The sequence below is a fragment of the Phyllopteryx taeniolatus genome, chromosome 7 (genome assembly GCF_024500385.1).
Source record: "Phyllopteryx taeniolatus isolate TA_2022b chromosome 7, UOR_Ptae_1.2, whole genome shotgun sequence".
NCBI lineage: Eukaryota > Metazoa > Chordata > Actinopteri > Syngnathiformes > Syngnathidae > Phyllopteryx > Phyllopteryx taeniolatus.
This window is the reverse complement of record NC_084508.1, coordinates 6,817,127-6,843,729: the sequence shown is the minus strand read 5'-3', so window position 1 is coordinate 6,843,729 and position 26,603 is coordinate 6,817,127. Positions and strand designations below refer to the sequence as shown.

At 42.5% G+C, this 26,603-nt stretch overlaps 2 protein-coding genes across 6 annotated transcripts; one reads left to right on the top strand and one right to left on the bottom strand.

Moving 5' to 3' along the window:
* The first annotated feature begins 775 nt into the window (after positions 1-775).
* Positions 776-17,751, top strand: sh3gl1b (SH3-domain GRB2-like 1b). The gene is made up of 9 exons (XM_061778626.1): positions 776-1,177; positions 8,769-8,837; positions 9,259-9,331; positions 9,418-9,561; positions 9,734-9,867; positions 9,939-10,097; positions 10,232-10,335; positions 11,407-11,540; positions 14,203-17,751. The coding sequence occupies exons 1-9, from the start codon at positions 1,022-1,024 to the stop codon at positions 14,394-14,396; spliced, it is 1,167 nt and encodes a 388-aa protein (XP_061634610.1). The 5' UTR covers positions 776-1,021; the 3' UTR covers positions 14,397-17,751.
* A 43-nt stretch (positions 17,752-17,794) lies between these two features.
* Positions 17,795-26,072, bottom strand: mpnd (MPN domain containing). Of its 5 annotated transcripts, none has more exons than XM_061778621.1 (13): positions 25,808-26,069; positions 24,296-24,501; positions 23,302-23,523; positions 22,679-22,781; positions 21,807-21,915; positions 21,638-21,734; positions 21,481-21,553; positions 21,295-21,401; positions 21,030-21,198; positions 20,881-20,951; positions 19,981-20,070; positions 19,785-19,877; positions 17,795-18,867 (listed from the first exon to the last, which is right to left on the bottom strand). In XM_061778621.1, exons 1-13 carry the CDS (start codon positions 25,809-25,811, stop codon positions 18,781-18,783), a joined length of 1,431 nt encoding a protein of 476 aa, XP_061634605.1. In that variant the 5' UTR covers positions 25,812-26,069; the 3' UTR covers positions 17,795-18,780. The 5 variants fall into 5 exon arrangements, 4 of the variants coding, with proteins under 4 accessions (XP_061634605.1, XP_061634607.1, XP_061634608.1 ...); XM_061778623.1 differs by having other exon boundaries at positions 21,295-21,371; positions 25,808-26,068; XM_061778624.1 differs by having other exon boundaries at positions 21,807-21,885; positions 25,808-26,068.
* Positions 26,073-26,603: the final 531 nt, after the last annotated feature.

Sequence of the window (26,603 nt, the reverse complement as noted above, 5' to 3'; positions counted from 1 at the left end):
AATAATAATAATCATCCACAATATGGCAAGACTGTGAAGCGTGAGTTGCGATATAGCGGGAGATTATTATATATGCTTTGCATATCTGATAATGCAGTTTACTTGGTTAAATTATATAGCTCTGGAAAAATGAGACCCCTGCAAAATGATCGGTCTCGCTGATTTTTATATTTGTAGGCATACAGTAAAATTAACATTTGTTATATTCTATAAACCACTAACAGCATTACTCCCATATTCCATAATTGTTTTTTTAGAGAATGTATTTGTAGACTGCACTTTGAGCAGTAACTCAGGGCCAAATTATACGATTGAATTTGTACACAAGTAGTGTAGTGCCTTCCTGACACTTTCTGGTCAATAGTAATATTGTTCCAAAACTGGTTTATGATTGTATACAATCTTTGGTCTTTGTTACATGTGGCAGTTTTGTCCTGGATGTGATATTTCTTAGCCATCTTTTTAAAGCACACCAAGAAAAAAGTGAAGTATGTGGGGGTTTTTTGTGAAAGTTTTTTTTTTGGGTGAGAGTGAGCGGTTTTTTGTGCAAGTTTTTTTTATGAGCCTGAGCGTTTCAAGTGAGAGTTTTTTGTGTGATGTTTTTTTTTTTGCGTGTGTTTGAGAGGTAAATGTTTTATTTATTTTTGTACTTTTACGTCAACAACTGATTGTTTGCATCTGACAACCTACTAAAAGGTGTTTGTTCTTTTATGTTATGTAAGCCCAAAGAAAAACATCTGGCCTGGTGACCTGACCTGCACTTCCAGTCGCAACCATACAGGGGGCGGTAGACGTCAAGAGACTGAAGCTCGCTCAGAATCATCTCATTCCTCTGCAGATTTGTTTGTGTGAATACGTGGAAACTAGCCACAAGGCACCTCCACTACAGAAACTCACCGAATTCCACTTACGGGACAGCCTAGTGCGTGTATGTCCGGTGACAGTGGGACGACACCCCCGCGGACGTGGACGTGGTCAGTCGGCGTGTCCCGACCCAGTTGACGGACGGCTGAGCAGTCCTATGATACCTCCGCAACATTTTCACCCGTTTTCTCCTCACAACAACGCCGCGCGGCCAACTTTTGACACGTTCACGCCACTAAGTCGCTGGGAAGTTGAAGACACCGCCAACATGTCCGTGGCAGGCTTGAAGAAGCAGTTTTATAAAGCGAGCCAGGTTTGTTACAACTTTTTCCTTTCCCCGGTTCGGGTTGGGCTAGCTAAGCAACTCTAGTAGCTACTAGCTTCACTTAGCATCGAAGCTAACGCAATTTAGTTTGTGCTAATGCTAATTCACTGATAGCTTCTCTTTTCCTTTATGTGCGGTTACAGTAAAAAAACAAACGTTATATTTTGTAGTGTTTTTATGCCATCCCTCCTTCCCACTCCCAAGCTAATTAAAGTGGAGGTGAATATTCCGGTCATGGTAGCGTTATTTTGTTTGGTTCGGTAAGTTACCTTTGACTTTATATATCAAAGGTCAAACTTTTTTTTTTTTGGAGGGGGGGGGGCGGTGGCGGTGTTATGAGAAGCAAACAACTTTTGAGTGTTAGTGTAAATGTGTCAGCTTTCTGGAAGACCTGATGACCTCCTTTCCCACTCCAGCTGTGTTGTGTTAGTCCCCCCCCCTTTTTCTTTTTTTTTTTTTTTTTTTTTTTTGTTGTTTTTTTTTTTTTAAATCCATGAGGTCAATTATGGACCCTCACTGTTTTCTTCCACACAATTGATGAGTTTGAGTGCTGTTTGTTAATTTCAAACGTGGGTCGTCTTCTACTACTACTACTACCACCCAACCTGGGTGGGGATGCTGTAAAAGAATGTCTTCTTTTTTTTTTTTTTTTTTTTTTTTTTCCCTCACCACCCCTGCTGATCTAAGCAGGAAAGACATTTGGTTTCGGCCTCGGGCTTCCTGTCAGGAACATGCACAGATCCCTGACCGTTAGAATATGTTGCAATATCTGGGTAGCTCGTGTGTAAACACCAATGGCGGACACTGTCAGAAGTAGGGCTGGATCGTGGAAGTGAAGTCTTTGCCTTGAAGTCAGAGGGGATCATTTTTTTTCACATTGACTAATGTTACTGTCAACACACGACCCGTTGTGTGTACAAATAAATTGGCATGATGACAGTGAGCCAGGCGTAAACAGTCCATAAAAGACAAACTGTCCACTTTGGCTCATCTTGCACTTAAAATGAAGATATAGTGCAATGTTTACTTAAAACCATCTCCCATCACAACACATCGATGTTAGCAAATTTATATAGCCTACCGCCGCTAGTTAGAATGTGTTGTAATGCCCCCAAAAGTGGTGAAGGATAAACACAGCCACCGGTACAGTTTACATGGCTTCATTGAACAAAATGACACTTTCATACACAAGCTGCCACTGGCTGACGGTTAGGCGGTTAACAGCCAGTTGCTAACCTGAGCTCACAACAGCCAACTTTACTCTCACTTGATGACGCCATGTCACTCACCAGGCCAGGGCCTGATTTTAAAAACCACACGCATTCAAAGTCACAGATACTAGAGTGTAGAATGTGAGGGTTTTGACCACAAGTGGACAACAATAATACCTGCACCTTGTGGACATTTCTTATTGTATTGTGTTGGTAGGTGGTGCTATTTGCTAATGCAAAATCTATTCTAATCTCATTCACTGCCAGCCTTCCCAGTTAACATGGATGTTTGGCTTCTAAGGCAGTGAATGTGTTAATTAATCGATGGGATGATTGGTGGATTCATTGATCCTAAAATATATTCCCGACAGTGTATTGTCTTTCTTTAGAAGGGTTTCGCTTGGCTGAAGTGCTTCCAGTACTTTTTTTGTTTTGTTTGTTTGTCCAATCATATTTCAGACTCGATGCATTACCATGTCAATCTAATCTGCCCAGGGCCTTCAGAATCACTAGTGTTGGCCCATGTAACACATAACTATATTAGCAATGAGACTGTTTCTTGAAACAAATTTTCCCACAAGAATGTCAGAATTTTTCTGTCCTCTGATTGGTTGGTCAGAGTAAGCCAAGTTGGACCAGCAAAACTGTAGCGATCTGCACAGCGCACATAATATATTTAATAATCAGCATCTCTAGTGAGTATGCTGTTTGTTAATCACATTTTTGTCATGTTATTAGATAAATATTGAAATATTGAACTACTCCAGATGATGTATGTGACAGTTGTGTGCTATTAGATTGTGATTTTGTATAGTATTGATGGTTGCTATAATTGTGACATAATAGTGGTGGCATTAACACATTCACTGCCATTGACGACTTTAGGAGTCAAATATCCATGTTAACTGGGAAGGCTGGCAGTGATTAATAGGTAGATTAAGTCGGGTTAAGGCCCACCTCTAGTAAACACAGAAATAAGCACCACCTTTTTTATTTAATTTTTTTATTTTGACTGCACCTCCTTTGTTTTCCCCCTTCTCAGTAACAATTGACACAGCTCAGATTTTCCTCACTGGAAGCATACAGGAAGTGGGACTGAATATCAGTGCGCAACAGTGCGCACATCCTTGTTTATCTCCCTCTTTTTTTGACATTATCGTTGACACCAAATACATGGAGCCTAAAAGGACAGAGAAGCAAAATCACAAAAACTGAACCTTTTTGGATATATCTGGCCGAACAACCTCAAAGTTTTGTTTTCACTTCAGGTTAGCCGTAGTCAATCACTTTTCTGCATTGCGGTAATAAGATGGCGCCTGTTGTTTACAAACATAATGGAAAGGTGTAGGGTCAACCGATAAAGTGTGTACTCACGAGAGGTGTACCTGTACATGTATGTGGAGTTTTCAGTACAGCACAGAGGTGTGGCGAGTTCCAGCCTGGAATATATTGGGTAAAGGACAGGAAGTGTAGCTGTGCTCTCACCGCATGCCTATTCAGTAAACAAATACAGTGCAGCTTAGCCTTTCACCTTTGGATGGCATGCATAGCAATATACTTTTGCCGATACGCTAAACCACTACTATTTGAAGGGGATAGGGACGCAATAGTGAAAAAATGCAAGTCATTATTGTCGCCTTATTTGAATAATTTTTTTAACAATTCCCTATAGGCAATTAATGTAGTAGCTTATACCATATACATTACAGTAAATGCTGCAAACTATGATCCCAAAACACTTTCTCATTTTATATGCATCTTACAACAAATTTCCCTTAAAAATAAATGATTTACAGATGATTTCTGTACAGTTGTTGACGATAACGAGACCTGTCGTTCCCCCCACCGTACTTATTGTGAACTGAACAGTGACCTTAAAAGCAAGGGAATTTACTTGAACTGTGGTTTTTGACCAAAATGTTCAACCCCAAGTACTCAGCCTATGATGACGCATAGCTCAATGACTAACATGTAGCGGGAGGTCCGGGAGTCTTGGAAGTAAACATAGCTCACTTTACACAGAATATTCTGTCTTTCTTTGTATATTATAATTGTTCACTCAGCCAAATTGTACGGAGCCGTAGCGATGTGAACGAGTCGATTCGATTGTCATGTCAGCGATTAGATTCAGTATCAACATGCATCACATCAATTGTCTGTAATACCTCGTTCTGTATTACTATGGTTTTGTTGACTTGTCAGCGATGATTACAAGCCGTGAGGTACGAGCTTCCTTTTTTAATTTAAAATACATTAAACAAAAAAGTTCACCATGAATAAGGCGGACTGACTACTTGTAGTGTGAACTCAAGTTTCAAAAACAAAACCAAGTGCAGTACTAACATTATGAAATAAAAGCCAGAAAATAAGAGCACTGGGACAGCGCCCTTCCTGAAAATATAAAACACTGTTAATCAGGTGAGGTTAAACAGAAAAAAACAACAACAGAAATACACACTGGTAGTTATGGAATACGGCTGTAAATCCTTCGCAATAAAGACACCCACAGCCTGGTGATTTTTTTTCTCTTTGTCTAAGTTAGGCGGGAGTTTTTACAGATTCAAGTCTGTTTCTTGGCCGGTGTGGTGAGCAAGTCAGGGTGGATATGGCTAAAAATTGCAGTTTTTCCCAATTTGTCCATGACAGGCTTTACACACTGTGTGACTTGTCCAGTTTGTGCTTCCCTGTATGATCGTAAAATCCCAAATGCGTCCAGATATCATTTTTAAGACGTTTGGAGCGCCCTTAACTCTAAGATCTGCCAGCCAATTTGAATATTGTTGATTTGTCAGTGTTCGATCCCTGACAAGCGCAACATTTTCCTATTTTGATCGGGGGTGGGGTGGGGTGGGGTGGGGGGAATCAGATTATGGCATAAAATAAATTAGAATCTGCCAGGAAAAAATTGTCTTTCATAGTTTTCTCATCTCAACCTCAAATTGTGGGAAAGCAGATTTAGACAAATTAGTATTTTCTTTCAGCCGTTTAAATGAAAATCAGTTGATTTTTGTGTTATGTTCCTTCTTTGTGGGCTTTAAACAGGCTTTGCGATGACCCACACACACTTTTTGCGACATTTCGTGGTCGCCCTCACAAATCTTGCGTGTATGTGAGGGCATAGACAGTTTCATCGGCTGGATTTACACAGCAGAACCAAGTGCCTCATTCCGACTTAATGCCTATATCCGATTTTTTTGGGGGACTGTCAATTTCCATGTACAATTCTAGTGACTCATAGCAGACATGTCTATGCTTGTGTCTATCCTGACAGAACATGTGTAGCAACCTGCATGCACAGACACCCATTTTGCACGTAAATAACATCAACACCAGACACTTGAGTGGATATATCGGATCTATCCGTTTACACCGCACTCACATTGGGGGATATCCAATTTGAATCGTAATTTTTAACCGCCTTTCGAAGAGGCCTGCATCCTATCAGAGGAAAGCAGATTCCATGACACTTAAACAAATGTGCCACTACTTGAACCATGTTGTATAAATCCAGCCCCAGAGGTTTAAATAAATAAAACAGCATTTTCCGCTTCACAAAGACATTTAAGGTTGGTTAACTTCCATTCATAGCAGATAAGTGAACTTGGACCTGGAGGACTGTCGATAAGAATCTTTTTCTGCGAGGGTGGAAATCAGTATCTTGTGACGTGAATGCCTCAACGCTGCATTTCAACTTTAGCCTTCTCACAAATATGCATGAGCGCTCCAATTCTAGTCAGGACAAAAGGAGTTCAAGTCTTACCGATATTTCAAACGATTTTTAGTTCAGTCACTCTCCTGATGTTAGATTTGCCGGATCTGATAATTGCTCACTTAAAGGTTTAGTTTGATGTTCTTTCTTGCGGCTCGGAATTATATTGTGCCGCACGCCATGTTAGCGTCATCGTTCAGCAGCATACTCTAGGATCGGAACTATGTGACTTCTTTGGGATGGGTGTGGTATTAACGTGAGATAAATCAAGGAATCAATGATGTGTCGTTAGCCCTTTTCATACAAAGCCAGCAAAGTGTGTTAAGGTAGCGATACGGAATGGGAAGCAGAAGTAGACTGCTAATTTGGCAAGCTACAATGTAGTATCAGAGGCAGAATACCGCATTTTGTGTAAGGGGCTAACAAGAAGCCGTGACCAGGGTGTGACGTTGAATATACTATACATATTTACGTGCTACAGCTAAACCTAAAAGGCAAACAGTATTCCAATTTGTTTGGATTAAAATGAAAAAATCCTACAGGAAAGAATGGAAATGGAAAGAATCCATTCCAACGGTTCAACTGTCGCTATAAACTGTAACATTTGAACATTATAACTGTTAACTGTAAGAGTAAGTAAATCACTTATATTACATAAAAACAAAACAGCAAATTTGTTTATATACATTCTTAATTGGCTCTAAAATGTAAAAACAATAGACGGAGGGTTCACTGTATTTGGGGATTTTTCTGATTTTCCTATTTTTTGGCAAATCCGTACTAGTTAGTCTGTTCCCAAGTCGTCTGTTATTTGACGCATTTTAACTAATTTAAAGTGTTGCAAAGAGCTTGAGAACAAATGTGTTAACGCTCTCGGCCACTTGAAGTGTCTGAGAGGGTCGTGAAACTCCGCCTCTGCCCTCATGCTGTGGGAGCCGTGTGGCATTTTGTTTCCTTTGCCTTTTTTAAAATGTTGTTTTTACTAATGAGTGAAAATAGTTAGGTTGAATACAATTCAATAAGCCTCTTACGGTCAAAATGGATCGCTGCAATTCTCTGCTGCAGAATGAACTGGTCAGCCCCAAATATAAGTGCGTTCAGATTAATTTCCACCGATTAAACTGCTGGGCCTGCTCATCCTTTATTTATTGCATGACTCATGGTGTACGACCTTTGAGGAGTTTGGGAGGAAATGATGTAACAGAGTTTTTTGCTTTTGTGAAGTATTAAAGGCTTTTTGTTGGGAGGTAGGCGTGAGAGCAGACTTTGATGTGGACTGACACGTTGTTCTAGCCATTTACTAAGCAATTGAATGTGATTTGGAGGTTGTGTTGATGTTGGTGTGCAACATTATATGGTAGCAATATAAGGTACCGTAATTTCTCGCGTATCATGCGCACCCCTCAAAATCCTGGAAAACCCTTCTACCTATGTGTAATGCATTTTTACAATGCATGATTTTGATTCTACCCATATGAACAAAACAAGTATCTGTATCTGAAGTTAAGCACTTTATTTCAACACGTAATACTTTATTTTTATTTACTTTACTTGCTCTTATTTTGACATTCACAGCCCTGCTTTTATTTTGTAAATAAGAAAACACAGTTGTGCTCATTTGTTTGATTACCCAGGCAGAATTTGTAAGATGTGTACAGTTCTTTTAAGAAAACATGAAGGACCAGGCGAAAAACATTAAATTTTATTTTAATGGGATTCAAATTAAACTGTCAAGCATTTCAGAAAAGCATTATCATTAAACAAAACATAACTATAAAGAAATTCATGATGGTTGTTGTTAAGTCATCAGTCATATTTAAAATAAATAAATAAAATATTTGACAAATTCTGCCTGGGTATGCAAACTTATGAGCACAATTGTACATATATGCAGTCATATGTACGTACCCCTGTCATTGGAATGAAAGTGTAGTCTACACCTTTTTCATAAACTCTAGGTGGCATACTAGAATGAAAGTGTACAACTTTTTCATAACCTCTAGGGGGCGGTGGAATAGTGGAATGAAAGTGTACAGCTTTTTCATAACCTCTAGATGGCGCCATACATTTGTACAATTTGAAAGTCTTTATTTTCTCCTGTACCGATGTATAATGCGCACTATTGACTTTTGACAATTTTTGCGGGTAAAAAATGCGCATTATACACGAGAAATGATGCGGTGTTTGTTAACTCAAGCAAGATGGCACTTTTTCGATTTCCTGAAAAGTAGTCATTTCGGAGATGCGAGTATGAGATGTGCCATGTTGTATTAAACAGGGTTCCGTTTCTTTCTTTGGTATTTTAGCTTGTTGTCATTAGCCCACAGGACCTGCTGGCATCAGCGCAAATGCATGTTTTGGGCGTTTAACGCAGTGGCCCGATTATTAATTAAGATATAATCGCTGTCGTGGGAGCCCTGAAGCAAATGAGGTCAAAACAATTACTCCTTGCTACTGTGACAAATGTTAGCAGTGTTTGATTGTGAGTGTAACACACACCAAAACAATACAGTAAAGCAAATGGCTGCGCTCGGCTGTAGAGCAGGCGTGTGGATAGGTCTATTAAAACCTTATGGGCCTCATTAAATGACCTCACCCTTTTATACTCCCCTTCCTCCCCCCCACCTCCATGGCTCTTTGTCTTCCTCTCTGCCGCTAGATGGTGAGTGAGAAAGTTGGCGGTGCTGAAGGAACCAAACTTGATGATGACTTCAGAGATCTGGAGCGGGTAAGAGAAGTGTAAATTGGGAAATGAAAAATCACCAGGCAATAATGGCTTGCCAAGGGGTGGAAGTTTACAGTACATTTTCATGGGGATTTGATGAAAGGGAATTTTTTGAAATATTTCAAATTGGAAACTTTCCTGGGAAATTGAGAGTAATATACAAATTGATAGAAAGGTATCGTATTCGAGCATACCTATAAATAAAATATCATATTTTTTCTTTCCTTCCCACATGAGTGAGGGCATTACACTACTTAATTTAGCTCCCTATTACCAGCTAACCTTCAGTTTTGTAAATTTCTGGTTCATTTCTGTTAATTCCCTTGAAAGGTTTCCAACCCTAGCCAGTAATAATGACTATAGTATTCAGTGATAATATTTTTGTACACAATTGGATGTCGGAGCTCTTGCTGTGTGCGTGTAGAAAGTGGACGTGACCAGTAAAGCTGTCGCAGAGGTGATCTCCAAAACATCAGAATATCTCCAGCCCAACCCTGGTGAGATGGGTGGGAATACTTGTATAGGTACCGTACCATATCACGAGAATTTGGACGCGTTTCATCAACTACTCCTCCTCCCACAGCTTCGAGGGCTAAACTATCCATGTTGAACACCATGTCTAAAATCCGCGGTCAGGTGAAGAACCCCGGCTACCCCCAGGCCGAGGGGCTTCTGGGAGAATGCATGACCAAGTATGGAAGGGAACTTGGAGAGGAGACTAACTTTGGTAAGATGCGTGTTGGGCTTGTGGACACGTTCCGGGGTTTGGCGCTCGGGTTTAATGAGGGTTGTCGATGACATGATATAGTTTAGTTGAGCGAGCATCAAATACATGAGCAGATTGTGGCTAAAATGTCCCTGCTTTATTGGGTCTCTGAGCTGTTCGTCTCCATCTCCAGGCGGAGCGCTCGTGGAAGTCGGGGAAGCCATGAAGAGAATGGCAGAAGTCAAAGACTCACTAGACATTGACGTCAAACAGAACTTCATCGATCCATTGCAAGGCCTCTGCGACAAGGACCTCAGAGAGATTCAGGTTTTTACACCGCGTGACACATTTTATTTCATGAGGATGCCCTGAGGAGACGTAACTCCCTTCTGTCGCAGCACCACCTCAAAAAGCTGGAAGGTCGCCGTTTGGACTACGACTACAAAAAAAAGCGTCAGGGCAAAATTCCGGATGACGACATCCGACAGGCCCTGGAGAAGTTTCACGAATCGAAGGAAGTTGCAGAGACGAGCATGTACAACCTGCTAGAGACCGACGTGAGAACTTCGTTATGAGTTTTACTGTGAAGTGCGACTTTGATCCGTGCTCTGTGCAGCCCGACTGCTGCGCAAACGAGAGTTTGGTTTGGCTGCGTTGACACTGTGTTGTTCCTTATGTGTTTTGTGAATAGATTGAGCAGGTGAGCCAGCTTTCGTCTCTGGTGGAGTCCCAGCTGCAGTACCACCGGCAGGCAGTTCAGGTCCTGGATGAGCTGTCCGAGAAGCTTGGAGAACGGTGCAGCAACATTAACCTGGCATACACAACATGAGTGAAATAGAAAGAGACTATATCATTTTTGAAAATAGTTTTCCCCGCCAACATGCTTGAAACACATTCATACATAAAACACACTTTTTAAAGGATTCCATAGTGCCTCTTCTCTCGCTGAATCACAGTTTTCCAAATGAGTCAAAGCGTCACTCCCAGTTTGTTGACTGCGAAACTGACACCTAAAACTAAAGAGAATTCAACGTTGCCGGTTTCAACACCAAAATGTTCATCAATACCATTTCATTTTGCCGAACAATTCCATTAGATTAACGTTAACATCATGTGAAACGCCATATACGGGATAACGGAAATGAGCATTGATGTTCTGCTAACGATAAATGTTCAAACAGGTGGAACTTGAACACACACAGCGGCAGAACATACAAACGGAGCGTACAACAATACTTGGAGGCATATTGCTGCTCTGTGGGAACAACTATGACTGCCGCTTATTTTGGGACATTCTCTGCCTCCTTTTCCAGTAGACCGCAGTGGTACTACAAAGGCACACGGCTCAAAATTCAGACTAGCCTCTATCGTGTAAAAAGAAAGGTGCTAAAAAATGTGCAATATAGCTGAGGCCTGAATGATGACCCGCTACAGTATATTTATTGTGTGTGAACTCGAGATGTACTGACACCACATTTTTCAGACCGAGTACAAATACTCACATTGAAGTACTTGCCAACACAGAGTACCGATACTCGCTAATGCCATCACAGCTTGCAATTACAATGAAAATAGTTAGACTTTGAATCAAATATTGTTGAAAAACAAACTTTTCTTGACCATGGCATGTTTCACCAAAAACTCATTTGAACTCATCAGTTCATCATCCATTTTGCGGTCGCGCGGCACGGTGGGCGACCGGTTAGCACATCGGCCTTATAGTTCTGAGGACCCGGTTCGCCTTGGCTCGGATTTACTGTACTTGTCTTGGGTACCGACCGCGCAGCACTTCAAAATACACACCGCCTTGCACGCATCGGTCCGAATGAGACAGACTGTGATTCACTTTCGCATCTTTTTCAACAGGATGAATGAAGCCCAGTCCCGACCAAGACGCGAATACACGCCCAAGCCCAAACCTTTGTTTGACTTCGGAGAAGACAACCACTCCAACGGGGGCTACTCCACCTCAATGGCCCCGCCGCCTTCTCGCAACTCAGGTGAGGCACTCGCAAAAAGTTGTTCATGGATTTTCTTTCTCTTACTCGGAAGAGGACACACAAAATGTCCGGCAATTCCGGGAAAACCGGGCCATTAATTTGAGGACACATTGAAACATCTGGTTCTGAAACTGAGCTGACAAACATTCCAGCCATTTCTGACATGATTGCACAAGACGTGCGTCAGTCAGCGCAACCCAGCACGAACATTTCAGACACATCCAGAGTGTTTACATGCATGTCCGCGCGTGTGTCTTTTGGCTGGCTGTTGTCCGACTGACCTTGTTCCTCTTTCCCGTGACATCACCAGAGCCGTCAATTCACTGGGCCAGATTGTCTTTTCGGAAGAAAACATTGTGTGAGTCACAATGGGCAGAGCATGAGTCTCTCTTGTGGTCTTATGTGTTTGTTTTGGGTTTCGTTTTTTTTTTTTTTTTTTTTTTGCTGAAGAAGGAAGCAGAGTACAAAGTCAATCGTTGCAAATTTCAACATGTGCGCTTCATGTTTTCCTTGCTAACGTTGCACGTGGTGAAACAAATCCACATCCTGTGTTTTGAACAGCTGAATCTTTTTTTTTTTTTTTTTTTTAAAGGAACTCAAGTAGCTACAAAATATATCATGCGGCGTATATGTTGAAATATAACTGCTTTGCATCGGTACATCCTGTCAATGATTTTAGACTTTCAACAAACATGCTTTTAACATGGTTTGTTATTAACCTGCATGACGTTTGGGTGTTAATAGCCTTATTAACAAATATGAAATTACTGAGGTTCTGTTTGAGGTTTTGAAGCTTGTAATAAGAGCCTGCTACTTGTTTATCAGTATAATGTAACTATATTTTTTTCATAAGAGTTTGAGCTCACGTTGCAAAAGTCACTATGATAAACCATTAATGGTTCTTTATAGATCATCCCCCCCCCCCCAGTTGTTCCCAACAAAATTTGTCACGTTCCCAAAAAGCTGATAAACAAAACAAAACTTTTTTTTTTTCCCCCTACATATGACTCGGTCTTAGAAAACAACTACACCCTCAAATGTACACCTAAAAAATTGGTTAATCGGGGAGGGGGGAATTGAACCCTTTTAACACTCAATATCAACATTAATAGTGACGTGCTTGTCATTTTAGTGGCGAGGCACCCTTGCAGAGAACTGCAAATGGTGTGACATGTTGCTGCTTGCTCCGAATTAGTGCCATCTGGTGGACAGGAAGGCATGCTCGATTACCGTTGTATCTACTTTTTCATACAAATATTTACTGTAATGATGACTTTACTACTGCTTCAGTGTACATTAGCGCTAGATTATGATGTACAAATTTGGGTTAAGTCGCTGCCTTAGCAACAGAAGTCAGTCATGCACCGAGGACCCCGCGTAGTCCAAATAAATATCTTTACATCAAAGACTACATTCGTTGAGTTCCGTTCGTTTGGGACTTTATTTATTTTTGCTAGGAATAAATGTGTGTGTTTTCATGTTCCCAAAAAAAAACCCACACGTTTGTAGTGCTGTTTGATACGGACAACATTTTATACCCTGGATCATGGTAACGATATAAATCCCAATATTGTTTTTTTCCCTCAAAATTACATGAAATGAATGGCAATTTTACTCATCGCTTCTCCATTTATTTACAAAATAAACACAATACAATGGATAAACGATAAATTCAGGTTGCCAAATGCCACTCAAAATATCTGGCGACAAATGTGCTCAAGATAAAGATTGCTTAACGCAGCAGTTCCATTCGAGTCAGTGTAAAATACCTTGAGAGACGTAGCACATTGTTACGGGCAGAAGGAGCGATCAGCTCTTTGCGCTTCTCCAGCTCGACAGTGACGACGCCACACAGAGAGTGAATTGTTAAAGACAATCGTGTAGTTTGTTTGTGCATGGAGCTCCTGTGTGTGCGGTCCTGGTCCCAGACCAGATCAGTGACGCGGGTGGCGGCTGAGTGCATGGGGGAAATATGGTACAAGCGGCGGAGGAGGCACGAGTACTCACATTCTGTACTTAAGTAAGTCCAAGTACAGACAAAAATCAAGTGTAGATGTACTGATTCGGTCGTAAAGCTAAGTGACGTAGGTAGGTAAGTACAGGTAGACAGTGTTCACCCGTATTTGTGGAGGGTTAGGGACTGAGCCTTGCTGCGAATAGCAAAAAATGTATCATTTCCTGTCAATTAGGGCAGCAAAGCACTACTTTTTGCCTGCATAAATGAAGCGCCTCCCTTCAACATAGTTACTTGTCACCAAGATGCTTCAAGGTGGCACCAAAGCAACACTTTTATATTGGCCTGAGCACAAAAACAGCCAGTTGGAGTTTTTTCAGAAAATAAGAGGACAGGTTTTCCCAAAAATTCTGTTTTCAGTTTAGTAAATATTTGACAGCCAAAAAAGGCATTCTTTCACCATGAGTTTATTAAGAGTAAAACACCCAACAAAGTAATTAAAGATGAATCATCCGTTTACCAATAGATGATATTGTATGCATGGAAAATGAACAGTCGCCAAAGGTTATAAATACACGAAGGGAGGATTTGTACTTAGTTACTTCCCACCACCACGAGAAACCTGGTGATGCAGGATGTTGCGTTATTGCCGGTAATGTTTGAGTAAAAGCTCTGAAAAGTCCCGCGTTTCCCTCCCCTCGCCCGCAGCCCCGGAGCAGCCCAGCTGCAAGGCGCTGTACGACTTCGAGCCGGAGAACGAGGGCGAACTGGGCTTCCGAGAGGGCGACATCATCACGCTGACCAATCAGATCGACGAGAACTGGTACGAGGGGATGCTCAACGGCCATTCGGGATTTTTCCCCCTCAACTACGTGGAGGTGCTGGTTCCTTTGCCCCGCTAAGGCAGGAGGGCGAGCGGGAGGGCGGGTAGCGAGCGAGGCCTCGGACAGACGTGGTCAACACTAGGACGATGGACTCTTGAAACCTCCCTCGATTTTTAGACCGTGACAAAGCTCAGGTTGACTCAGTGCTCCCCCCCCCCCCGATTCAAATCTGAGTGCCTCAGTGATGACCCCTGCTGGCCACTCTGACAATTGCCTTTTTATCTGACTGAGGTATGTAACCACACCATCGCAGCCCGCCGCTTTTTAGTTCACAACCAATGACACCTGTGGAAAGCTGCTTGAGCATTTATTCCGTATGCCTGATATCTGACTTAACATCCAGGATCTAGTACAGCCTTTTCCCTTACCAGTAAGACAAGTGCGCTGGTTTTTTCCACGACTGTCTTTGAATATCAAGGATATCAAATAAATGCCAAGCCGTTTGTGCATTTATTCGATAACCTTGATATCCAGCTTAAGGTCCATATGCGAGTACACTCTTTCTCCTCACTCGTCAGACAATTAAGCATACTTGTAGAAAGAATACCTTTTCCACTACAAGTTCCACTTTTGGCCTACTAGTACACATTTAAGCCTTACTACTCCGCTGCACTCGTAACTACTAGGCCCAACTAGTAGGCATGTTTCACGCACAAGTAGCCTCGTCGCTGTGGAGGCTTTGTAGAGAACTGTATGTGTGAATAATTGACTGTAAAGGGCAGTCCAGATTGCCACCTCTCACAACTTTGTGTCGCCGAGGAAGCGGGAATTAATAAGGCAGGTGGTGAGTAAAGAGGCGGCAGATACGTTCTCTCCAAACGTATGGCTGCGTCTGTGGGCGTGGTCTGTGAGACTCCCTCCACAAACGGCGAAGGAGCCGAAAAGCCAGCGTCGCAAAAAACTCCGCATCTCTTACCCTCCCTCGACCGTCACAAGCAGGACCCACTTAAGAGTCAAATAATACAAAATGTTTAAAAAACATATTAACATACTTTTGTGCACTCCTTATCAAGGATATATCAAATAGATGCCCTTCTAGAAAGGCTTTCTTGATATCCATGTTAAGGGCCATGACCTCGTAGGCTCTTCGTCCTCATTAGTAAGACACACACTAGTTAGTAGGGTGCGCTGTGTTGCTGTCATCACGGGCCTTTTTTTGATCCGGCTGTTGTTGTGCCCATTGCTCAAACCCTCTGTCCTGTTTTCTCTCTCTCTCTCTCTCTCTACCCTCTGTCCCTCTACTTCAAACCATTTCAACTCAACAATTCAGCTCACTAGTAGAATGACTATCTTACTAGGAATTTAGTTTCCATTCTTTCTGCCACTTTTGGCCCAATACTATGCAGTTAAACCCTACTACTAAACCACTATGTTGCACTTGTGACACTAGGACTAGGATGCACTAGTCTCCTGGACGCTACTAGCAGCACCAAAATGCCCACTAGTTGCGTTACCTCACTAGAACAAGTATTTGTCCTACTAGTATGACAGTGTGTAGAATAATCATACAGTTGTGGAAAAAACTCTTACTAGCAAGATGGTCTTTATTCGTGTGCTGAATTGTAGTCAAGAGAAAGGGCGTTACTAGTACATGGACCAATCAAAGGATACGGGATTAAATGCTCCAAGGACTTTCCACAGCCACTTTGCCTTCAGTGTGTTGTCTTTTAAAGCTTTAGTCTCCAGTGTTTTTTAAAAGTATCTGAGTGGTGCCGGTTTCACTCGACACGTGCACGTTGTCCATTTTGTTTCACTGTGCGTCCTGACCCGTTGTAGAGCCCGCGTAACCCACGCAGTGCCTGAAAGGACGACGACGACGACGCTGCAGGCAGCGCTTTCGTCTTTCTGTTCGGAATGTGAAACTCCCGCGTCCCACTATAGTTATTGGGGAAAGTCGAAAGGTCCCCCTGGTGTCCTTCACTCTGCTACCTATCGGCTTTTTGACTGTTTTTGGTGCATTTTGACTTAATACAAGTGGAACGACCCAAAAGTGGTGCAAAGTTGGAGTTCAACCACGCCCCCAAAATATTTTGTTTGTGTGGTGGGGAAAAAAGTGTGACGAGAACCACAGTACATGAAATGGAACTTTCTGCCCCGTCGGAAAGGGTGTGCTCAGTACATCAGCAGTTCAAATTCCCCTCGTGCGGGGGATACGTATCGTTCCAGACCTACTTACGGTCGGTAAAAATTTGCGTTATAGCGGCCGTAGACCATGTCAAAAAAGAAATCCTTTTTCATAATTTGACCACTCGTATATATTTAAACGTAACGTATTTAAACAGCAAAATCTTCAACCAAACCATGTCATTTTGTTTTAGGAAAGTCCATTAGCTGAATGCTAAATTATGATGCGAAGGGCCGTAGACGTTCGAACAAAAGTTAGCATTGACGTTGCAATAATATACCTTATGCACGGCAATGCTTGAAGCATTTTCAGTGTAAAGGTCAGATGACAAAACAGTTTCCGCTGTCAGTATTTTACTGGGATGCCATCTGCAAATAGGCAAATTCGCCAATACTGAGCCACAAATAGGCATGGTTCACATAAATAACATGATTTCTTATAGGCAGAACAGATTGTGTTCCACTGTACACGAATCCATTTGCGTATAGTTGAGGACTCCAACAACGGTCAAAGGGAAAACCTCAAGGGAATGCTTTGATATGCAATGTTTCGTTAACATTTGTCTCTCTCTCTTTTTTTGAAATCAGTGTTTGTCCGTTTATCGCCCCCAGAACCATTCTGCCTGTGTTTTGGACCTTGTCTAATATGTTTACACGTGGTAGGTATCCTAGCACTGTGGATGGAGTTTTAGTTGTTTAAAAAAAAAAGAAAGAAAAAAAAAAACAGACTTGTTTTGGAACAGGGAAGGTGGGAAACTTATCATGGTCGCTTGGTCGCTACTTAACAAATGAGCCACAATTTATTTTCAATTTTAACCCGTGGCACTTTTGCAGCACATTTACAACACTACAGGCCGTTTCCTCACACACACGCACGCACGCATACATGCACATGTGGCAAACTTTTTTTTTTCTTTTTTTTTTTTAAGATAGGTTTCAAAAAGTCCCATTCATTTCCTGAATGTAAAGTGCTATGTTTTGTTTAGTATGTCTTAAATATTCCACTGAATCGTATTAAACATATTCAGCCTCGCAGTAGTATTATTTTTATATCCAAACCCATTTAAAAAATGCATTTAGTCCTTTATTATATTAATTATTGTTGTACCCTGTAAATGTTAGATATGTCACCCTTGTACTTTTGGTATGAAAACTGAACAATACCTTTGTCCTTTATGATCAATATTTGTATGTGCTTCTTTCCTGACCCTCTCCCCACTTACAATAAACAAAAGACAAAACAAGTGAATTTATTTTCTGTTACTGTGTTGGACAAAAATACAAAGAGCCAGTTGTGTTTTAAATATTTCCAGTGTGTATTGGTTGAAATGCTTTGTGGATCAGCAATCAGCAGGCTTAAGGCATTGCTCTGCATGTGCAGTAATAAATAAAAAGGTAACAAGAAACTCGTACAATTTATTAGGCGAATACAGTGGTTCTCAAACTGGGTGGGGTCCGCAAGCCAAAGTTCGGGAGTCTTCAAAATAATGTGTCATAAATGTCCTATTTACAACTCCCTACCTGTAGCTTTGGGCCAATTAAAAGCTAGCACAACTTTTGTTCTCAAACAATCTGCCTTTATCATCACGTTACAATTAATTTTTCATCTTTAGAATTCCTATGGCATTAAGGGTTAAGTGTGGTAATGTTTAGTTGGTGTTGGGATGAAGAGGGGCTCCTTGTAATATGACTTTCTTCCCTTGTTAAACTTGGACGTAGTATGACTTCACCTTGTGAAAGTAATGTCTTTGTTGTGGTAAGATACCTTTATTTCTACAAAATAAATGACTATCCTGATACTTTTTTTCCTAAAACTAAACGTATTTTTGTTATTGAATTATTATTATTTTTTTTTCCTTTTCTTAAAAATATCAATTATTTTTTTTCCCTTTCTTATGATATTGGGATAGAGGGACCAAGCCCTGCCACGAATAGCAAAAATCCACAATGAAATGACACCTGCCAAAAAAAAGTTTCATAATTGGCTACAGATGCCACAAGATGGCAGCAAAGCACTTTTCTCTATTAGACAAGGCTATGGCCTGCCTAAATGAAGCTGTTCCTCTCAGTTCGAAATGGTTGCATGGAGGGAGTCCTCATAATTTCTCCCCCTGGACCCAAAAAGTTTGAGAACCCTAGTAATAGATGCAAAGAAATCACCTCCGTGTAACCTCGAAACTTGAACATTCACTCCAAAATAAAAGAACAAAACTAACATTACCATCAAACTTTGTGCCTCATCGTATTGATGAAGAAGGCAAATGAAATGTGGCACGTCTCACTGCACGCCACTCAGCTGGCTGTAGACGTGCTCCAGGATCTGCGAGTAGGCTTGGTCCTTGGGGGCGTGGCAGCTCAGCGAGCCCTTGAAGGGGTGGGAGCGAGGAAGACAAAAGTATCAAAAGGCGTACTCACGCTTGACCCCCGGGGAGTTCCGAACACCTTTACAGATACAGCGCCGCCTCGAGATACACGTGACCAGACTTTTGAGGTTTTCATTGTACGCGCAATCACTTGAGATGCGAGCGCCGTGTGGCGGTAGTGAACTCAGCTCAACTTCCAACAATTCGTCAGAGGCCTGAAGCTGTTTATTTACACAGCCAGTTGAAGTTTAGCGTCAAACAATTAAATGTGCAGTTAAAACAGCCATGTCATTTTAGCTTCATGCTACCAAATGACGCAAACTAACAGATGGGCTAACGAATAGCATCTTTGCGGCGGTGTAATAAGGCTTTAAGCAATGGACATTTGAACACACAGTGGAGCATGTAGACAGACAATAACAATACGCACAGGCATATTCTTTATCTTTTGCGAAGAACAACTACTAATACTGCGGCTTACTTTAAGAGTTTTGACCAGCGCCACGTATATGCGTGTCTATATTATATTGCAGAAGGAGTAGCACAATGTCAATCGTGGCCAAAATTGTTTAGTTATTTTCGATTTATTTCATTGTTATTACAGTGTGTTTTTGCGGGGGATATGGATCGGGCCGGACCGCCAATAACTGTTGCTCATTATAATTGTGGTGGGGAAAAGAATAAAAACTGGGGGGGGGGGAAATTATCGCCAATAAGTGGTGATTTCCGTGAAAAACAGGTTTTCAATTTTTTTTTAATTCGATTATTATTAGTTTTCTTTTTTTTTCCAAATGTTCATTTTACTCAAATGTATGGCTAAATTAGAGAAACGGATTGAAGTCATTTCCCCCAGTTTTGTATATAAAACTGCACCCCTGCATTTGATCGTTCTATACAAATTGCAAAGTGACTCTCTCACCTTGATCTTATCCAACATGGTGGTGTCGGGGCACCAGTACTGGTTGAAGTGGACGAGGTCGGGGGCGGCCTTGTAGAAGTCCACCAGCAGCACCTGCCAACACGTTCATATTCAGGACTGTTTTGCACCACTCATCACGGCACACACTTGCCCTTTGTATTTCTTTGCATTTTTCCCCCTCTGCCTCTCGTCATACCATCTCGTTGAGGACGTCGCTGGTGAGGAAGTTATCCTGAACGTACGTAACCTCCACAGCCACCGGGATGCCGTAGTCGTTGGGCCTTTGCTGCAACAAAATACCCAAAAACAGTGCCTTTTGTGTCAACGCGGGGGTTGGCATGTTTTGTGGACAGATGAGCCAGCTCAGTTGGAGATGCCATTTAAAATAATAATACTCATGTAAAATGGTTTATTTGAATGATTCAATTCAAGTTTTTCATGTTACTTAATGGTTCACAATTCTTTTAAAGCCATTGTAGAGAAAACATTAAATGTGCTTTTCTTCTCATTTTAAAACTAAAATAATTCAGTCTGTTATTAACCGTTTAATTCCTGAAATTAAAATGTTACATGGACTGTACATCTCAAATAGTTAATCAATAATTGTTATAGTTCCTGTTACTTGTGAACCAATGATTTAATTCGTTCTAATGGTAAATTTACTGTATCCTAAAAGGTCCAAATTCTTATTTAAAGTTACTTAACGTAATTTAATTGCGCTGTTATTTAGGAACAAATTAATTGAATTAAAAAATATGCATCCAATTTAATAGCATTCACATTTGTCATTTTATTCTTGAATTTTACGCTAGTTAATGTTCTTTTCATCAAATCATTCTCAAATGTAATATAATCAAACAATTATTTGATTAGTTAAATGTTAAAACTTTGGTGAAACAGTTCTAATCTTATATGATTTACAACAAATCCATTAGGCAATTATTCAATAAGATAAATGAATAAATGACTTTTAGCAAAGACATTTTAGGTGTGGGGGGGTCTAAATTCATGCAACAACTATTTCAGCACTCTTGATAATGTCAATTCTTGCTGGTCCGTTTTTTTCCAAGCTCTGCCTTAACATCTTCGTGCGCACCTCTGGCGGAGGTACGACCCAGAACGGCGTTATAGTGGAGGCCACGCCTTGGTTGCCGTGATAGTACGGTCCTGGAAAAGTTTCATTATTTGCATTATTTTTAAACACGATGCAAGTTGTAATGTGAGAGAATCCAAAGACGCAGGTACCGCAGATGACGCCCAGGCACGGCTGGAAGCCGTTGTTGGAGCCTTGCAGCCGCAGCTGGTGGTCCATCTGCGAATCGATGTCCTGCAGCGACGGCAGGGCCGGACCTCGAGGGTGACTGTGGTACCAGCCCACCAACGACAAGCCGCGCATGAACAAGTTCTGGCAGATCTGGACGCAATAGGGTTCACAGAAAAAGAAAGAAAAATGTCTTTGGTGAACTTGGACCGGGGGGAAAGAAATTGCGCGCACGCATGCACGCGATACCTCCTCCTCGACAGCGGAGGCGGTGTCTCTGTCCGCCAGCCTCGTTCGACAAGGGAAGGCCCGTAAGACGGTCAGCACTGAAAGAAGCCCAAAGAAAGAACAACAAACTGGAGCTGAACTTTGATCGGATGATCAATTTGACTGATATTCGTGTATTCATTCATCTCAATCTTGGGTCAAACTCACGTTGTGTGTTCGTATCCCAGCGTCCTCCCAGGTATCCCACCACCTCGCTGGTGGTCAGGTGACAGTGGAAGTCCTACTCAGGAGACACACACAGAGTGTGAGTTTGAAAGAGACCGACAGAGCGAGCGAGTGAAAAGTCGAGCCGTCTGCACGTCACCATGAGCAGCAGCACGTTGCTGGACACGGCCACGTTGAAAGGCTGGAACCTGTTGATGGCCGAGAAGGCCGACAGCTCCACCAGCGTGTGAGGGTCTCTGAGGACGCAAGGTCATCTTGTTAGCGCGCTCTGGTGGACTAAACATTGACAAACTTGTAAGAAGTTGGACCTGGAAGCGTCTCTGGTGCCCAGAGCGCAGTATCTGACGGGGATTCTCTCTCGGTCCGTTCGCCTCGGAGCCAGAGCGTCTGAAACGGACAAGAAGATAGTGCCTGCCACTGCGACTAACTCATTAGAATTCCATCATCGACCCGCCTACCATAGAAGTACAACATTTAAATGAACAAAGGGTGCCACAAGAAGATTTGTTTCCTTTTGGTTGGGACCAGCTCGTTGAAGGGAAACATGACTCCCACTAATTACCGCAATTACGTTCATCGTAGCGGCGTCATGCTGAGTTGAACATTTGTATCTCTTGTTTTGATTTGCTTATACGATAGTCTAGCAAAATGTCTATGTGAAACAGGTCCAAGGTGCAAAAAAGGTTGAAGACTGCTAATCGAGAGCCCAGTAGGCACGACCCCTTTTATTGACGGACCTGAGTCATAAGCACAACAACTTTTATTGGATTTATTTCATACAGAATAAACAAACCCGACTGGGCGACGACACGGTCACTAAATAAGGCGTCTTCAAATTCTTTTTTCACAGATTGACACGTGCACGCAGCCTCAGCTGTCAATGACTCACACCTCTTTTATTTTCTCTTTCACTGTGTCAAAATGAATACGAACGAAGACAACAAAGCTCGAGTTCGGCCGGGACGTTCGAACAGAAAGGAAGAAGAGTGCATACATTCATGCGAGCACCAATGTAAGCGGGTTTTTTCCCACTGTCGTCCTTAAAAAAAATGTCAACTAAAAGATAGTTGAGTTACAGAACCTCCCTCCCGTCTGTCCTTCTCCAAAATAGGAAACAGATTGCGGAGGAAGGAGTAAAGGAGTGACTTGGGGGGGGGGGGGGGGGGGGGGGGGGAAGTACCGTGTAATCCTCCAGGTTTGTTGTTTCTGTTCTTTTCTTCGGCTTGCATGGCTGATTTCCCTTCCTCCTCGTCCTCGTCGTCATCCTCCTCGCTCGCCAGACTCTGACGTCGGGGACGCAAATACACCGTGTGCGGAATTGTGAGGCAAGTCTTCTTTTTGAGGATTATTTGGATTCATCACCGACCGACCGCAGTGCTTTTAGGTTGCTAATAAACCTCCAACAAGAATATTAAGACGTGGGCAATTATTAGGCAACTATTGGTGTGCGGAATTATTACACAACTGCTGAAAACCTGATTATATAACCACGACTGACACTGTGAAAGAGCGATCGGTTGAATGAACAAGATTACGGTCGTAGTTTGCAAGGGTGTACAACACTGCAGGAACGCTGGCTAAAAAGGTCGACATTTCAGCCTACAAGAAGCCCACCTTTTCTCGGGAATCCCTGCCTGGCGAGTCTATTGTGCTGTTTCACGAGTGCTTCAAAAAAAGAAAAGCTTCATGTACAATCATCTCGTGGCCAAATTTGCTTCAGTTCAAAAGTGATATTGTTGGGCAAGATGTGAATTTGCACGTTCCTATTGGATATTTTTGTTCTGTTTTGAGGCGTCCCCTCACCATGTCTGCGCTGGGCTGGTACTTGTGCAGCCAGGTGGTCTTGTACTGGGCCAGCTTCTGGCCGCGGTAGCGCACCGACGCCCAGCCGCAGCCGGACTTCTTGGCCGGGTTGACCAGCCGCTTGCAGTGGGTGGCCCAGGCGCTCGGCGAGTTGAAGGTCTGACCCGTCTCCACCCAGCGGATTTTGCCGTCGTTCAGCAGGTCCCCGATGAAGTTCTTACCCTGAGGGAACGGCAACAAACGTCATGACGGCCTGTGGGAGGGCTGGGCGATTAGTCCTGACAAATAAATGAATCGAGAAAATGGACTAGTCTTTTTTCTTTGTTTTTTTTCTTAGTAGATTTCAAACGCAGAAGGAGATGTCTGATTGAGTAAAATTAGGTTTTTAATTCCTGGTTCCAGGTTACAGCTCATATTTTTTGATGTAGGGTATGCTAAATTAATAGATATTAGAGGGGTGCAACAATGAATCGAGTATCAAATCAATTTTTGCTCATCGGTTCAGACTGATGATTTTTGTGCTTGACGTTTGGAAATCAATGATCAACATTTTGTCCCTTTTTTTTGGATGCTACGGAGCAAAACAACTGAATCATAATGTATGTTTCTGCATTTTCTGGATTGTCAATTCCAAATAATGTATTGTTTTTTCAATACAAAAATCAACAGATGAATCGATCATTACAATCGTGAGTCGCGGCCCTACTAATCTCCCTGATGAGTTTCATGACACAATTATCAAATGAAGCCACATTAAGCAGCGAGTTAACAAGAAATACGTTTGTGTTTTAGGACGCACTTGAGTTTGTGCTAATCTCATTCCGCTATTGGCTTCAATGGCGATAGACGACGAGCTGCGACAACATGCATACGGCATTTCTGCAATGAAAGCTTTACTTTTTGACAAAGAGGGAACACATGGATTCCAATGAGAAATGATCCGTATATTTTTTCATGGGAGACTTTCTTGGACGCCTGCTGTCTATTGGCTCACCAGGTAGTGGATGGCCAGCACGCCGTCGCCGGGCTCCACCAGGCCGTCCTTGAGGAGCACCCGCAGCGTGATGCCTCGTCGCGTGAGCAGCGAGCCTCGGCCCGAGCCGGAGCGCAGGTCGGCCTCCTCGCCGCCGCTCGGCTCCTCCTCGTCCTCCTCGCCGCCGCCGCCGCCGTCCTCCGCCAACTGGGGTGAGCCGGGCACCTCTGAGTCGGACGCACGTACGTGACATTACCGTTCCGACTGGGGTCATTATTGGAATTAGGCCAGCGGCGGCCACTGCCTAAATTGTAATATTTCTTCCATTAAATTGTCATCTATTCTCTTCATTTCTTGAACTGTTTGTGGATGTTTGATGTTTTGAACTGTTAGAAGTCAATGTAATCTGCCTCGGGTAGTGCTGGCCCATCTGTATTAGCAATGAGACTGTCCCATTTCCAATTCATCCTCATGGGGCCTGTGACGACGGCAGCATTTTTCTGTCCTGTGATCGGCTGGTCGGAGCATGTTGCAGCCAAGTTCAACCTTCAAAACGCGCCTCTGTAGCCAACTGCATGAACGAACACGGCGGCACCTTACAAGTGTCCCGAGCTGTTGTTCGCTCTTTTTGGGAGCAAAAATGTGAGAAAATGGCACAAATGGCCTAACAAATAGCGTTGATGTGATGGTGTTCTAATGCTTGAAGCACAAACGCTGCAAAAACATAATAATCACAGGCATATATTTGTCATCCCAGTGAAAAAAAAAAAGACAAATTACTGCAATTTACTGAGTCACTTTTTTTGTCTGGATGACTGTATTATACTGCCCCCCGGTGGCCAAAGGCGTGCACAAGCGCAAGGGCTGGGAGGGATTCATGGCTTTTAAATTCATTTCATTTGTTGTTGTTGGGTTTTTTGTGGGAGGTACAGATGTGTTTTCAGAATGTTCTATACTTTCTGCTTTCAATTTCTTTTCGGTTCATATATGTTTACAATGGGTTTAAATGTGCGTTTGAAAGCATGGGAGTGGTAAAATAGTTTGAAAGCTCTTCCCCCCCCCCCCCCCCCCCCCCCCCTCCGTATCTAGAACGTATCACCCGCGATTAACGGCACTTCATGTATGGCTAATTATTATTGTCTTCCACAGGCCCAAAAAAAAAGATTAAGATTTGTATTCCCAAACTGTAAAGTGAAGTGTCCAGAAGAGGACTATCCACCCATCCTCGATGTACTTTTATACCGTAGCGATAAAACGTCCTTTAATACGGTTCTCTCTCTGTTGTTGTTGTTTTTCTTCTTCTTCTTTTTGTTTTGTTTTTTGTCAGCGTGCAAAATGAGCCCCAAATGGAGCGTTTCCGTCCATTGTCAGTCAAGTAGCGCTGCTAGCCAGCCTTTTGTTTCCGCGTCCCGTCAAGACATGGCTCCCTCTCGGCCTGCTCCCCTCCTCTCTTCTTTTGTTTTTTTGCCCCCTTCTTCACTCCCCCTCGGGGCTGACAATTAATTCAAGCCCACTTTCATTCATCCTCCTCACCCATGATGGCTCCGAGGGCGCCGGGAACGAGTCGCTCCAGGCCGCTCGCGCTTGCAGTCCGGACGGAGGCGTTGTCTCCCGCTCCCGCTCCCCGCTCGCAGTTGTGCCTGCCCTCCGTTGTTATCGGAACGCATCAAATAAAGGCTGCGCCGCGGTCGTTTCCTCGTTCTGTTGCTTTCATGTGGGCTCCCCTCCCCTTTCTTCTTCCTCCTTGTCACTCTCTCCCAGGACGCCAGCTGCCATGCCGACGACCCCCCGCCCCCCTCCAAGCCCGCCGCCCCACTTCGAACGCGATTATTCACCCCAAATGTTTCCCATTTGAACACTCGCGATCGTTCTTGAAAATACGCCAAGAATGTGAACATTGTGGCGGAAAAGAAAGATTTGGAAGTGAGGCATAAAAAAATACAAAAATAAAATAAAAGCACGTTTGTTGTGGGGAATCGCCAGCAGAGGGCAGCAGATTTCCACTTTATGGGTTTGACCACGGCTAGCCTGTTTTTAGCTACACCTGCTGAATAAATGCAGTATTACTTTTATAACAATGTTTGTATTTTTTAAATACAATATAAATTCGATTCTTTATTTCGATAAATGTGTCAAGGACTATTTGATTATTTCAGTTTGTGTTTAATTTTAAATATTTATCAGTTTATTTCAATATTTTTTCCCATTTTTTTTTAACAAAGCAAAACGAAAGCAACTACATTACACAACAAACTGTTCAATACGGTATGGTTACATTAAATAAATGAACACAGCATCTAGATTTTGTTAATAGTGAAGTTAATCTATC